Consider the following 13,019-nt stretch of genomic DNA (forward strand, 5'->3'; position numbering starts at 1 on the left):
TACAAAACTTAGAAAACAAAGAATATTTTTTTTTTCCAAAATTTACATAAACACAAAAAACTAAAGGATTTTCAATTAAACATATAATTAAAATTCATCTAAAATTTAATTAAAAAGAATAAACCATAATAAAACAAAAACAAATAAGCAAATGTTAAAATTTATTTTTTTTAAGTCTAATTTGAACGATTTTTTTTTAACTTAAAACGAGAATATACTTGTTATAAAATAAATACATTATGTAGCAACATTTACACAACATCTTATAATCTTGTGTTCTGAACTTTAGAGTTGGGAAGGTTTACGTACTATACAATTTAGAAATGAAAAGAAAATCTCTGCACCTTTTGTTAAAGGGTAAATTTGGAAATAAAAGATTTATTGAGGTGCAGAAAGAAATTATGGAGGTGGAGAAAGAAATTTCCGAAACAACGTATTCAGAAACGTAAGCGGCCCACGAATAGGCCCATAGTACAAAGAGCTTTGAAAAGTTAGGGTTTATAGCAAAGAAAAGAAGACAACTAAGAGATAATCGTGTGGAAGTATTGGCGGAACCTCCATTGCCTCTCTTCCACCTTCTAACCATGGTACGATCTTCAATTCTTAATCGCCAATTCTTTTTCTTATTCAGTTAACATTTCATTCTTATGCTTGCGTGCGTTTTTATTTGTTTAGATCATTTCGGAGAAGAACCGTAAGGAGATCTGCAAATACCTCTTCCAAGGTAAGTGTATCTGCGTTAATCACGAATAATCTTGGTTCCTCTGGGTTTCAACTCGTCGAATAATGTGAGATTGTTTATGGTGCAGAGGGAGTTTGCTTTGCGAAGAAGGACTTCAATTTGGCGAAGCATCCTGAGATTGATGTGCCTAATTTGCAGGTGATTAAGCTTATGCAAAGCTTCAAATCTCGCGAGTACGTGAGGGAGACCTTCGCTTGGATGCATTATTACTGGTTTCTCACCAACGACGGCATCGAGTTTCTGAGAACTTACCTTAACCTTCCTTCCGAAATTGTGCCTGCCACTTTGAAGAAACAGGCCAAGCCACCTGGCAGACCCTTTGGTGGCCCATCCAGTGATCGCCCTAGGTATGTCAAGAAGATTACTGTGTAATTGATTGAATATCATAGTACAAAGAGACACAACATATATTTATAGGATCACTATGGTACCAAGTGAAGTGGTATGACCTTGCCTAACTGATTACAAGGGGCGCAATACAAGCCAATCCAACTGAGCTAAACTAACTATTGTTTCTACTAGTTGGTAGTCATGTGGCTGATCCGTGTTGCCTTGAACAGGGGTCCACCTCGCTTTGAAGGCGAGAGGAGGTTTGGCGGTGATCGCGACGGATATCGTGGAGGTCCCCGAGGAGCTGGTGGAGACTTTGGAGGAGACAAAGGAGGAGCTCCTGCTGACTACAGGCCATCTTTTGGGGTAATCCTATTGCCAATGCAGTTCTGCTTTTGTTTATCGATGTGTATATGCATCATGGTTGTCATTTTTTGGCCTACTTCTCATCATCATGATTGTTGTATGTTGTTTAGTTTTAAACTGAATAGCAGTTTTAACTTTGATAAGTATTTGTTTTCAAGCTCTTAAAAGTGTATATGTACTTGATGTACAGGTTAAAGTTAACTTTTTTTTCAACAAGGATTGATTCGTTTACCATATTTTTTGTTTTTCTCTTGCAAGCTCTTAGTGACAAGTTTACTCGAATTGATTGAGTTCACTTGTTTTTTATTTTCCCATGATCTGCACCTTTAAGTCGTAGAAAATGTGAAACTTAGTCCTTGGTTGGGAACTCATCTATATCATGTACGTGTTCAATCTTTTCTTCAGTTAGGCGATGCAAATAAGCTATTTCCTGCATTAACTTTCTGCTAAAGCCTTTTTGAAAGCTTGAGGTGATTGATGTAGCTTATCGGAAGGTTTAATTGTTAATGTTATGATGGCTGTGTCCGTGAAGCAGTATAGTTATTGTGTTCATAATCATGCCTGCATCATCTAGGGACATTTCATTTTGCGCAGCAAGCAAAATATAGAATGATTTTTTGGTTTCTTTTCATTCCATTGTTTTCCCCCTCTCTTTATCAATTGGTTTGCTACATTGCAGGGACCTGGAGGAAGGCCTGGCTTTGGTCGTGGATCTGGTGGTTTTGGGGCGCCCACCAGCTCAAATACTCCTTAAGTGTATTATGTTTTCTGCTTTATATTTTGCTTAGTTTTCTAGAATATTTCCCCCTTCCTATAGAATGTTTTATGGGCTTGACAAATACTTTATATCCAGTTTTTCTTTCGGTGAAGATTTTGAATTGAGTGTTTCTGGTAATTTGTGGTGGCCTTTTCTTTCATCCCCATTTTATTATGATATGATTAGAGATTCGAACTCCAAATGTTTGCAGTTCTCCCAACATTGTGAAAGTTTGGTCAATACATACTAGATTTTTATTCTGTACATTGTAACGGACTAATTTAATCTATAAATTAAAATAGTTGTACTAACAACACTTACCTAACTGAACTAATGGACTTGTTTTTCAGCAAAAAATATTTTTGAATAAAGATTTAAACAGAAAGTTTAAAACATGCAAAAGATAATGTATTAAATAAATATCTATGATAAAAATATCAAAGTAATAGTTTATTTTAAAATATAGGAAAGACAAACACTAAAGAGGAGGTGAGAGGAGCAAATTAGATTAAATAATGAAATGGGACAAAGTAAGTACGTAGGGAAGATATGAAGGAATTTAATATAGTACATAATGAGAAAGAAGAGAATTTTTTTTGGGTAAAACTTTTTGGAAATGCGAAATCAAACGTAAGAGAATGGAGTTCTCACAGGCTACTCAGCATTTTAATCTGCAAATATAGAGAATGTTTTTGAGTTTAAGATGTATGATCGTTACAATGTTAGTCACTAGATTAACTTTAGTAAACAAATCATCATTATTGTATTATATATTATTTTAATGTATTTACTATTAGTATAAATGAACTAATATTTAAGTTGAAAAAAATAAGCATAAGAAAGTATAAACGTTGTGAGGTATTTTATGGAATCCATACGTAAGCTCGTGGAATCTTCATAGACTCCTAAATTTGTAAGAATTTTACATGATTTTTTTTAATATTATATTTACTCTTAAAGGAGTTTAAACTCAAAGTAGTTAAAAGAAATAAATCAACTATAAATATATAATTTCAAAATACTTCAAATAACATATAAATGCTATAAATATTAAATTGTTTAAATCATAAAAATTAAATAATTAAAAATAAACAAATATCAAATTTTTATATCCACTTCTCTAATTATGTCCATCAATACTTATTTCATATTTTCTAAAGCATTTTTACTTGTATTAAAAATAAAAAATGTACTTAGATTGACCTCACTTTAATTTTATCTATCCCTGACATTCTTTAAAAAATATACTACTCCAAATTCAATTTCTGACAAAACAAAATAAAATTTATACCAAATTTTTTTCTAATTAAAAAAAATAGCATTCCCAAAAACAAACTGCACCTCAATTAAATAAAAAAAATCTATTTGGAACCCATATTGTATTCTGCAGTCCAATAAAAAAACCCTAATAACCTAAATCACACACAATCCAACCCTAATTCCACATCACCCAACTGCACCACCGGTACCACCATCGACTTGCAATCCGCGACCACCGCACGAACCGCAACCTGCGACCACCGCACGAACCGCCACCACCGCGCGACGTCCTCTGCTCCGCTCGATCGTCACCACTGCCGCACTCGTTCAGAGAAGACGCACCACCTCCGCACCAGAGAAGACGCAACGAATGTGACTGAAACGCAGCGCGAAACCCTAAAGTAAGTTTATTCCATTTAATTCCCAAGTCAGAACGACAACGTTTTGGGTTAAAACGAAAACCCAACTAGCCAACGGAGCAGAATCGCAAGTTTGAACGAGTTTACCGAGTTCACTCCGAGTCTGAATTTTATCAAAAACCAAATTTACTCGTTTTTTTTATCAAAAACCAAATTTACTACCGAGTTAACTCGCTAGTTTCACGCTAGTTTATATGAAAACGTAAATTTGGACGAATCAACAGATCACTCGCTAGTTTCACAACCATTCCTGAAACTGCAATCCTAAGTTAATAATTAATAGATATTTAATGACTCGGGTTTATTAATAATTAATAGATATATTCAATAAAATTATTCAAAATATTAACAAAAAAAAAGTACTCAAATTTTATTGATTAAATATTAATTAAGATTTAAAAGATAATAAATAAATAATTAATATTTATAAAATATATTTTTCAGTAAACCTCTAATTTTAATGATTAGAGATTAATTAAGATTTAAAAGATAATAAATAACTAATTAATATTTATAAAATATATTTTTCAGTAAACACTAACTTGTTTCATTACTTTGAATCAGAATAGAGAAAATAAGTAAGCAACGCAAATAAATTACACAAAAAAATATAAATTTGTTATACAATAATTAATTTTATATGAAAACAGATAAAGTTTATATTGAGATATGTTAACTCATTAATTTTTATTTATTTCGAAATTTTATAAATCACATGCAATTTGATTGAAACATTAAACCTTAAAAAAGAAAATCCAAATTGTCCTTACAGTTTCGGTAGAGCCAGTTATACTAAGAGTGTAATGAAGGGCCACATAATAATAATAATACTAATAATTATAATTAATATTATTATTATTTTTGTCATTTAAAAGTCATACTCATTATAAATACATAGAAATTACTGTTTACTATACAATGATATTAATTTAATTACTTTCTTCTGTATGAAACTTAATGAATGATCGCAAAATATTTATATTCATCTTACTTTAAAAGGGAGAAAAGTGATACTTATATAATATTTCGTACAATAATTTTTATAACATTTTTTATTAAATAATATAAAGAGATAAATAATTTTTTTTATAGAATATTATTGTTTTTTCTGATAAAAGATGAGGAAAACCGTAGCATACACAACTTTTTAATATGAAACAATATCTTTTCGCCAAATAAATATTATAGTAATATATTATTATTATTAAAACCACCTTGTCCTTATCTTTCTAAAACATCTTAGCAATTGTCAATAAAATAACAATATATGGTTTTAGTGTCTTTTACGATCTCTCCGTAAAGTATCATTCGGATTCGGCTGAAAAAAAACAGAAAAAAAAGATGAACAGAGAAATAATTGATCGATAAAACAGAGGAAAGGGAACAAAGAATATAAAATTGAAGAATAGAAAATAGCGCCAAAGCAACCATAGTTGAAAGGGTAACAACATTGTATTTTATTCATTCATTGGAGTGAAAGAGAGACAATACAAAGTGGCTGACTGTAGGGTTTTGTTTTGTGCCACACCAAAACCCTCTTAGTTCTACACTACTGCGTTTCGGTCTTCTTAGTTTCTACTTAATCCACACCACACCCTTTTCAGATTCTGCCCAGTTCCCTTTTCAAAGTTTTTATTTTCCCCCCACTTTTTTCTGTTTTAGAGCTTTCCAACACTTGATCGAGGACATGGCGGCTGTCAAGGAATTTGGGGTGTCTCAATTCGTGCAGGTTTGGTTTTATCCCCTCTCTTTGAATTAACATCATATGATGCTTCCTTTTTATTTATGGATTGTTGTTGTTTCGCGGGAGGTTTTTTTTTCACGCTTTGATGTTGTAGTAGCATGTTTTTGATTTGTTTAAGGTTTGTACTTTTGCCATATGTTTGTTTTTATATCTCAGTTTTCGTAGATCACTGGGAGCATCGTGTTTAATTTAGCAGATGAAGTGCAACAGTGTTTTATGGGTTTTCCCTTTCCCTTGTGTTTTTTTTTTCTCCTTTGCTGTTGTACTAACATACTGGGTTGACTTTCAAGTTTGCATCGTCGACATGGGTTTGCGTTTGTTTTGTTTTTAACTCTGTCACTGACTAGTTGGTGACCATGTTTGATTTGGCAATTGAAAATGAATCTTTGCTTATGGGTTTTGTGATTTTGGTTTCAGGGTACTTCTAGGCAAACTTTGTTTTTGAAGAAGTCTCGTAGACAGAGAAATCACATGCTTTGGGGTACGCTTTGGAATAGGAATTGGGCGCTGGGATCAACTCGAAGAGCTTTGCCTTTAAGGTGTCAGGCTCAAGAAAATCCCAGAGCTGTGGTTTCTGGGAGTGTGAGCTCTTCTGTAGAAGAGCAACCTGGCTTGATTGGGAAGCCTGCTTCAGAAGTTGGTCATTTATATCGAGTCTCATTAATGCAAGAAAGTGCAGCTGCCGAGCTTCTGAAGGAAGCTCAAGTGAAAATCTCTAGTCAGATTGTGGAAATACAAACGGAACAATGCTATAATATTGGCCTTAGCTCACAACTTTCCAGTGAAAAATTTCCTGTCCTTAAATGGCTTCTTCAAGAAACTTTTGAGCCTGAGAATCTTGGAACTGAGAGCTTTCTTGAGAATAAGCGGAAGGAGGGTTTGAGTCCAACTATAGTTGAGGTTGGTCCGAGGTTGTCATTTACCACAGCGTGGTCTACTAATGCTGTAGCAATTTGCCAAGCCTGTGGATTGACGGAAGTGACTCGTTTGGAACGATCAAGGAGGTACTTGTTATTTGCCACAAGTGAACTGCAAGATCATCAAATCAGTGAATTTGCATCTATGGTGCATGATAGGATGACAGAGTGTGTCTATACTCAGAAGCTAACATCCTTTGAGACTAGTATTGTTCCTGAAGAGATTCGTTATATACCAGTTATGGAGAAGGGACGAAAGGCATTAGAAGAGATTAATCTGGAGATGGGTTTCGCCTTTGATGACCAGGATTTAGAATATTACACCAAACTTTTTAGAGAAGACATTAAGCGCAACCCAACAAATGTAGAGTTGTTTGATATTGCTCAATCCAACAGTGAGCATAGTAGACACTGGTTTTTTACTGGAAAGATTTCCATTGATGGACAGCTTATGGATAAAACTCTAATGCAGATTGTGAAAAGTACTTTGCAGGCAAATCCAAATAATTCAGTTATTGGCTTTAAGGATAACTCAAGTGCAATCAGGGGTTTCCCAGTAAAGCAGCTCCGACCAGTTCGGCCTGGTTCATCATGTCCACTGGAAATTGCCGTACGTGAGTTAGATATCTTGTTTACAGCTGAAACTCATAACTTTCCATGTGCAGTGGCACCTTATCCTGGTGCAGAGACAGGTGCAGGAGGTCGCATTAGGGATACACATGCTACAGGAACAGGATCCTTTGTCCAGGCAGCTACAGCTGGTTATTGTGTTGGAAATCTCAACACATCAGGCTTTTATGCTCCATGGGAAGATACCTCCTTCACTTATCCATCAAATTTGGCACCACCTTTACAGATTCTTATAGATTCTAGTAATGGTGCATCTGACTATGGCAACAAATTTGGAGAGCCATTGATCCAGGGTTTCTGTAGAACTTTTGGAATGAGACTTCCTAGTGGGGAAAGGCGAGAATGGTTGAAGCCAATTATGTTCAGCGCAGGCATTGGACAGATAGACCACCTTCATATATCAAAGGGAGATCCTGACATTGGGATGCTGGTTGTCAAGATTGGAGGCCCAGCTTATCGCATTGGTATGGGAGGAGGAGCAGCCTCAAGCATGGTCAGTGGGCAGAATGATGCAGAGCTTGATTTCAATGCTGTGCAACGTGGGGATGCTGAGATGGCTCAAAAACTATATCGTCTTGTTCGTGCTTGTATTGAGATGGGGGATAAAAATCCAATTATCAGCATTCATGATCAGGGTGCTGGTGGTAACTGCAATGTTGTGAAGGAAATTATATATCCAAAGGGTGCTGAGATAGATGTCCGAGCAATTGTGGTTGGTGATCATACAATGTCTGTTCTAGAAATTTGGGGAGCAGAGTATCAGGAGCAAGATGCAATCTTGGTGAAGCCTGAGAGTCGTGATCTCTTGGAATCAATTTGTAGCAGGGAAAAAGTTTCAATGGCAGTTATTGGAACTATCAGTGGCGATGGACGTGTTGTGTTAGTTGATAGCGTAGCAACTCAGAAGTGTATTTCACAGGGACTTCCTCCACCTCCCCCTGCTGTTGATCTTGAATTGGAGAAAGTCCTCGGTGACATGCCTAAAAAATCTTTTAAATTTAATCGGGTTGTCTATGAGCGGGAGCCACTTGATATTGCCCCTGGGATTGCAGTGATAGATTCTCTGAAGAGGGTATTGAGTTTACCATCGGTATGTTCAAAACGCTTCTTAACGACAAAAGTTGATAGGTGTGTTACTGGTCTAGTGGCACAACAACAAACTGTAGGCCCTTTGCAGATTCCCCTTGCTGATGTTGCTGTTACAGCTCAAACTTTTAATGATTTGACTGGAGGTGCTTGTGCCATTGGGGAACAACCAATCAAAGGCCTGTTAGATCCCAAAGCAATGGCTCGGTTGGCTGTTGGAGAAGCACTGACAAATCTTGTATGGGCAAAGGTCACTTCCCTTTCTGATGTCAAGGCTAGTGGTAATTGGATGTATGCTGCCAAGCTCGACGGGGAAGGAACTGACATGTATGATGCTGCCATAGCTTTATCTGAAGCAATGATTGAACTTGGCATTGCTATTGATGGAGGGAAAGACAGCCTTTCTATGGCAGCCCATGCTGAAAATGAAGTTGTCAAGGCTCCAGGAAATCTTGTCATCAGTGTTTATGTTACTTGTCCTGATATAACAAAAACAGTAACACCAGATTTAAAACTCAAGGATGAAGGTGTTTTGCTTCATATTGATTTGTCAAGAGGTAGGAGGCGGTTAGGAGGATCTGCTCTTGCCCAGGCATTTGACCAAGTTGGGGATGAGTGTCCTGATCTTGATGATGTTCCTTATCTTAAAAAGGTATTTGAAGCCGTTCAAGATCTTCTTACTGATGAACTGATTTCTGCTGGTCATGATATCAGTGATGGTGGACTGCTTGTTTGTGCTTTAGAGATGGCATTTGCTGGTAATTGTGGACTTAGTTTGAACTTGTCATCTCAAGGTAACAGCCTCTTCGAAACACTCTATGCTGAAGAGCTTGGATTAGTTCTTGAAGTAAGCAAGAAAAATCTGGCTTTGGTAATGGATAAATTGAACAATGTGGGAGTTTCAGCTGAAATCATTGGTCAAGTAACAGCCAATCCATCTATAGAAGTTAAGGTTGACGGCGAGACTCGTGTAACTGAAAAAACTAGTATCCTTAGGGACATGTGGGAGGAGACCAGTTTTCAACTTGAGAAGTTCCAAAGACTGGCGTCTTGTGTGGATATGGAGAAAGAAGGACTGAAACATCGATATGAACCCTCATGGGATCTGACCTATCGTCCTGTTTTCACTGACAAAAAGTTTTTGTTTGCAACTATAAAACCTAAAGTTGCGGTGATTAGAGAAGAAGGGAGCAACGGAGACAGAGAAATGGCTGCAGCGTTTTATGCTGCTGGTTTTGAGCCATGGGATGTTACTATGTCAGACCTTCTCAATGGAAAGATCTCTTTGCACGAGTTTCGTGGAATTGTGTTTGTTGGTGGATTTAGCTATGCTGACGTGCTTGACTCTGCAAAAGGTTGGTCTGCTTGCATAAGATTTAATGAACACGTTTTGCAACAATTTCAGGAGTTTTACAAACGTCCAGACACTTTCAGTCTAGGTGTATGCAATGGTTGTCAGCTAATGGCTTTGTTGGGGTGGGTACCTGGTCCTCAAATTGGGGGTGTGCATGGTGCTGGTGGTGACCTATCACAACCAAGGTTCATTCATAACAAGTCAGGGCGGTTTGAATGCCGCTTTACAAGTGTGACCATAAAGCCCTCACCAGCTATAATGTTCAGTGGCATGGAGGGGAGCACACTGGGTATATGGGCTGCTCATGGTGAGGGAAGAGCTTATTTCCCAGATGAAAGTGTGTTTGACCGAATAGTTCATTCAGACTTAGCTCCTGTAAGATATTCTGATGATTCTGGGAATCCAACTGAGGTATACCCTTTCAATGCGAATGGCTCTCCCTTAGGGGTAGCAGCTATTTGTTCCCCAGATGGGAGGCATCTTGCCATGATGCCTCATCCAGAGCGTTGCTTCTTAATGTGGCAGTTCCCATGGTATCCAAAGCACTGGGATGTGGAGAAGAATGGTCCTAGTCCTTGGTTGCGCATGTTCCAGAATGCAAGAGAGTGGTGTTCCTGAGATTATCAAATGTTTCTTTTCGTTTTGCCATAAAGCGCTTTCCTTGTTTTAGTTGATGACTTTTCCATCTCTCTCATCAATAATTAATGGACAGGTTACTCAACAACTGTGCACTTTACTCTATATAGAGTTTCACATGTAAGATAGTTAGCTTTCAAGTGGAAAGCTTGGGAATTTTCAATACCCTTTATATAGTGTTTTTGTTTAATTATTGTTGTCAGAAATTAAAATGCTTGATCGGTGAAATGAATTTGATTGGACCGAAAATGACGTCTTGATTGAGTCTTGACGGTTCATAAATACAATGATTACTGACTGAAAAAAATAGCAAGCCGTAGTGCAAGTGTATGCATATATATTGCATTACCTAAACTGAAAAAGAAAACTTCCCATTAAAGTTTATTAGTCTCGTTTAGACAACACAGTGTATGCATAAATTATGAATGCTGCAATACTTGCGTAGAACTTGCTATATTGTTGACTTGTTTAGCTATTGATGTTTAGTGTTTGACAATTGAGAACGGTGTGATGGCAGCTTTTATTGAATGTGTACTAATTGCATGCCTCTTTTGTTTTTGATGTGTTTTGTGTATGTCTAAAGCTTTTGAGTTACTTTGGCATGATGTTGGGGTTGATTTGGTACTGTACTTTGTCCTCAATTTCTTCGGACTGTAACCTTTTGCTGCTTTTGTGGGTTGTCTTAGGTTTTATTTTATAAAAAATGAAAGTTGGAATACCATTAATATATTTTTACAGTTGGAAGCATTTACATAGAGGTTTAAGATATACAATTTGCTTCCGACATGGTTTCTCTTTTGTCAAAAATACCTCGTAGGCATTTGAAATTTACTTGGCTCAGGTCGTGTTAGTTGTGTGTACCTACCTATTGGTAGCAATCGTGGAGCATTATATGTCATGCAGTTATTGCAAAGCAATTGCTTTAAGATCTTTTAGGATGTTAATTTTTAGTGTATAAAGCATCAGTCTGAAAATCCTTTCCTCTTATTCTACTACATTGTTAGTTTTAAAGCAGTAAGTATCTGGTGAGTAGTAACTTAGTAAGTATAAGTTTGTGGGGGAGATGAATCATAAAGTAGGTAAAACAAGCATGCTTTCTACTCTTGAAGAGACCCATCGAAGCAATCATTTATATTAAAATGTTTTTTTATAATTTCTCTTAGTACTTAAAGTTAGTGTTTAAAGACTAAAATAATAATTTTCTAAATGTATTTATTTTAGTCTGGGAGTCCAAGATTAAATTAACCTCGAATTACAACAATTAAAGAGACAATTAAACAAGTTTATGTCAATGTAAGTTATTTTTTATAGTTCTTTGCTGGGATTAGAAGATGAAAAATGAGAAAGGAAAAAAAAGAGAGAAAAAAAGTGAAGTTATTTGGATAAAATAAAATGAGTAAAAATGGATGGAAAGTTAAATATATATATATATATATATATATATATATATTAATAATATTATTTATTTCTTATAATAAAAAATATAAATATTAATATAAAAGGACATAATATTTAGTATATATCAAAATATAATCTATTACATTTTTATTATGTCGTAAACATTAACAATTTTTTTTATATAATTTATATAAAAAATGATAATTATATAATTGTAGATTATTATAACTTTTTGCCTAAATTATTTTATATTAATTTTTCATATTTTCTATCTCTTTTCCATTTTTAACTTTTGCTAGTCTGTCTTAATACAGAGAAGATATAAAAGTCAATGGAACAATCAATTTCAATCTTTTTAAAGAAATACAAGTAAAAAAAGAAAAGAAAAGGTTAAGAGATGATTTTTTTACCGTAAAATTTTATTTTAAATTTTTGTAGTACTTTTTGATAGGTTTCTCCCAATCACCCAAAGTATCGAATTTCTTAATATTTCATTTAATTTTTACTCTAGTAGTAGATATTAATTTAACATCTTGAAATAACTTTCTGTAAGTTTTACAATAATAAATTTTTTTAGTAGGAGAGAACTTAAAATAAGATTTTTTTTTTAAAAAAAAAAGATTTTTTATAGAATAATTTTTTTTTATAGAGAAAATCGTACCTCATGAAGATCTTATAAACAATAAATATAATGTTCAAAATAATTTGCTGAAAATCCACCCTAAAGATAGTTTAACTGATCTGCGTTCCTCTTTTTCTAAAGCTACAACAAAACATCTTGGTAAATACCCAAACCTTAAAATACCTAAAAAAATATCTGGCTAGACAATAGATCACCATGACAACAAAGGACAAAGGAGAAAGAAATAGGAGGGAGAAATCAACTCTGAAATTGTCCCTTTTTTCCCTTCATTATTTTAATTTCTTGTGTTTTCATCTCAAATTGTTTGCACCCATATGCAATAAAAAGTTAGAGGAAATACCCACTCTTAAGAATTCTTTGAGACAATTCTATAATTAATCATATATAACATTTTATTTTTTGACATAAAACAGATCGTTAATGTGGTATGCTAAAACTAGATAAATTTCATTTTTTGTGTGAATTTAGTAATATTATCCCGTTTATTAAGGCACTAATTGAGATCAAATTGATTCTTTAGAGATTTGAGTGACTAATATATTTGGGTTCTAAGATAGAAAATTGCGTTACAACATATGAAGAATGTTTTACTGCTAGACAAATGGTCGTAACCACTAAAAATATTATGATTTGTAGGCTTGCAAAACTAAAGGTAATTTAATATTAACTTACGTGTAGTGAGTTAAGATTGTGAAATAATAATGTGAAAATCCATATATTATTAGTATATAGATTAT

The 13,019-nt window shown here is 34.6% G+C and overlaps 2 protein-coding genes across 3 annotated transcripts; both read left to right on the forward strand.

Annotated features, from left to right (window-relative positions):
* Window positions 1–433: 433 nt before the first annotated feature.
* LOC137820544 (small ribosomal subunit protein eS10z-like) lies at window positions 434–2,397 on the forward strand. Its single transcript, XM_068624682.1, has 5 exons — window positions 434–587; window positions 676–724; window positions 810–1,089; window positions 1,303–1,438; window positions 2,118–2,397. Exons 1-5 carry the CDS (start codon window positions 585–587, stop codon window positions 2,190–2,192), a joined length of 543 nt encoding a protein of 180 aa, XP_068480783.1. The 5' UTR covers window positions 434–584; the 3' UTR covers window positions 2,193–2,397.
* Window positions 2,398–3,571: 1,174 nt separating this feature from the next.
* LOC137820545 (probable phosphoribosylformylglycinamidine synthase, chloroplastic/mitochondrial) lies at window positions 3,572–10,431 on the forward strand. 2 transcript variants are annotated; one of them, XM_068624684.1, is made up of 3 exons: window positions 3,572–3,856; window positions 5,537–5,603; window positions 6,036–10,431. In XM_068624684.1, the coding sequence occupies exons 2-3, from the start codon at window positions 5,562–5,564 to the stop codon at window positions 10,221–10,223; spliced, it is 4,230 nt and encodes a 1,409-aa protein (XP_068480785.1). In that variant the 5' UTR covers window positions 3,572–3,856; window positions 5,537–5,561; the 3' UTR covers window positions 10,224–10,431. The 2 variants fall into 2 exon arrangements, with proteins under 2 accessions (XP_068480785.1, XP_068480784.1); XM_068624683.1 differs by lacking the exon at window positions 3,572–3,856 and having other exon boundaries at window positions 5,139–5,603.
* The last annotated feature ends 2,588 nt before the right edge of the window (window positions 10,432–13,019 follow it).

Source organism: Phaseolus vulgaris, chromosome 9 (genome assembly GCF_000499845.2).
Source record: "Phaseolus vulgaris cultivar G19833 chromosome 9, P. vulgaris v2.0, whole genome shotgun sequence".
Taxonomy (NCBI): Eukaryota; Viridiplantae; Streptophyta; class Magnoliopsida; order Fabales; family Fabaceae; genus Phaseolus; species Phaseolus vulgaris.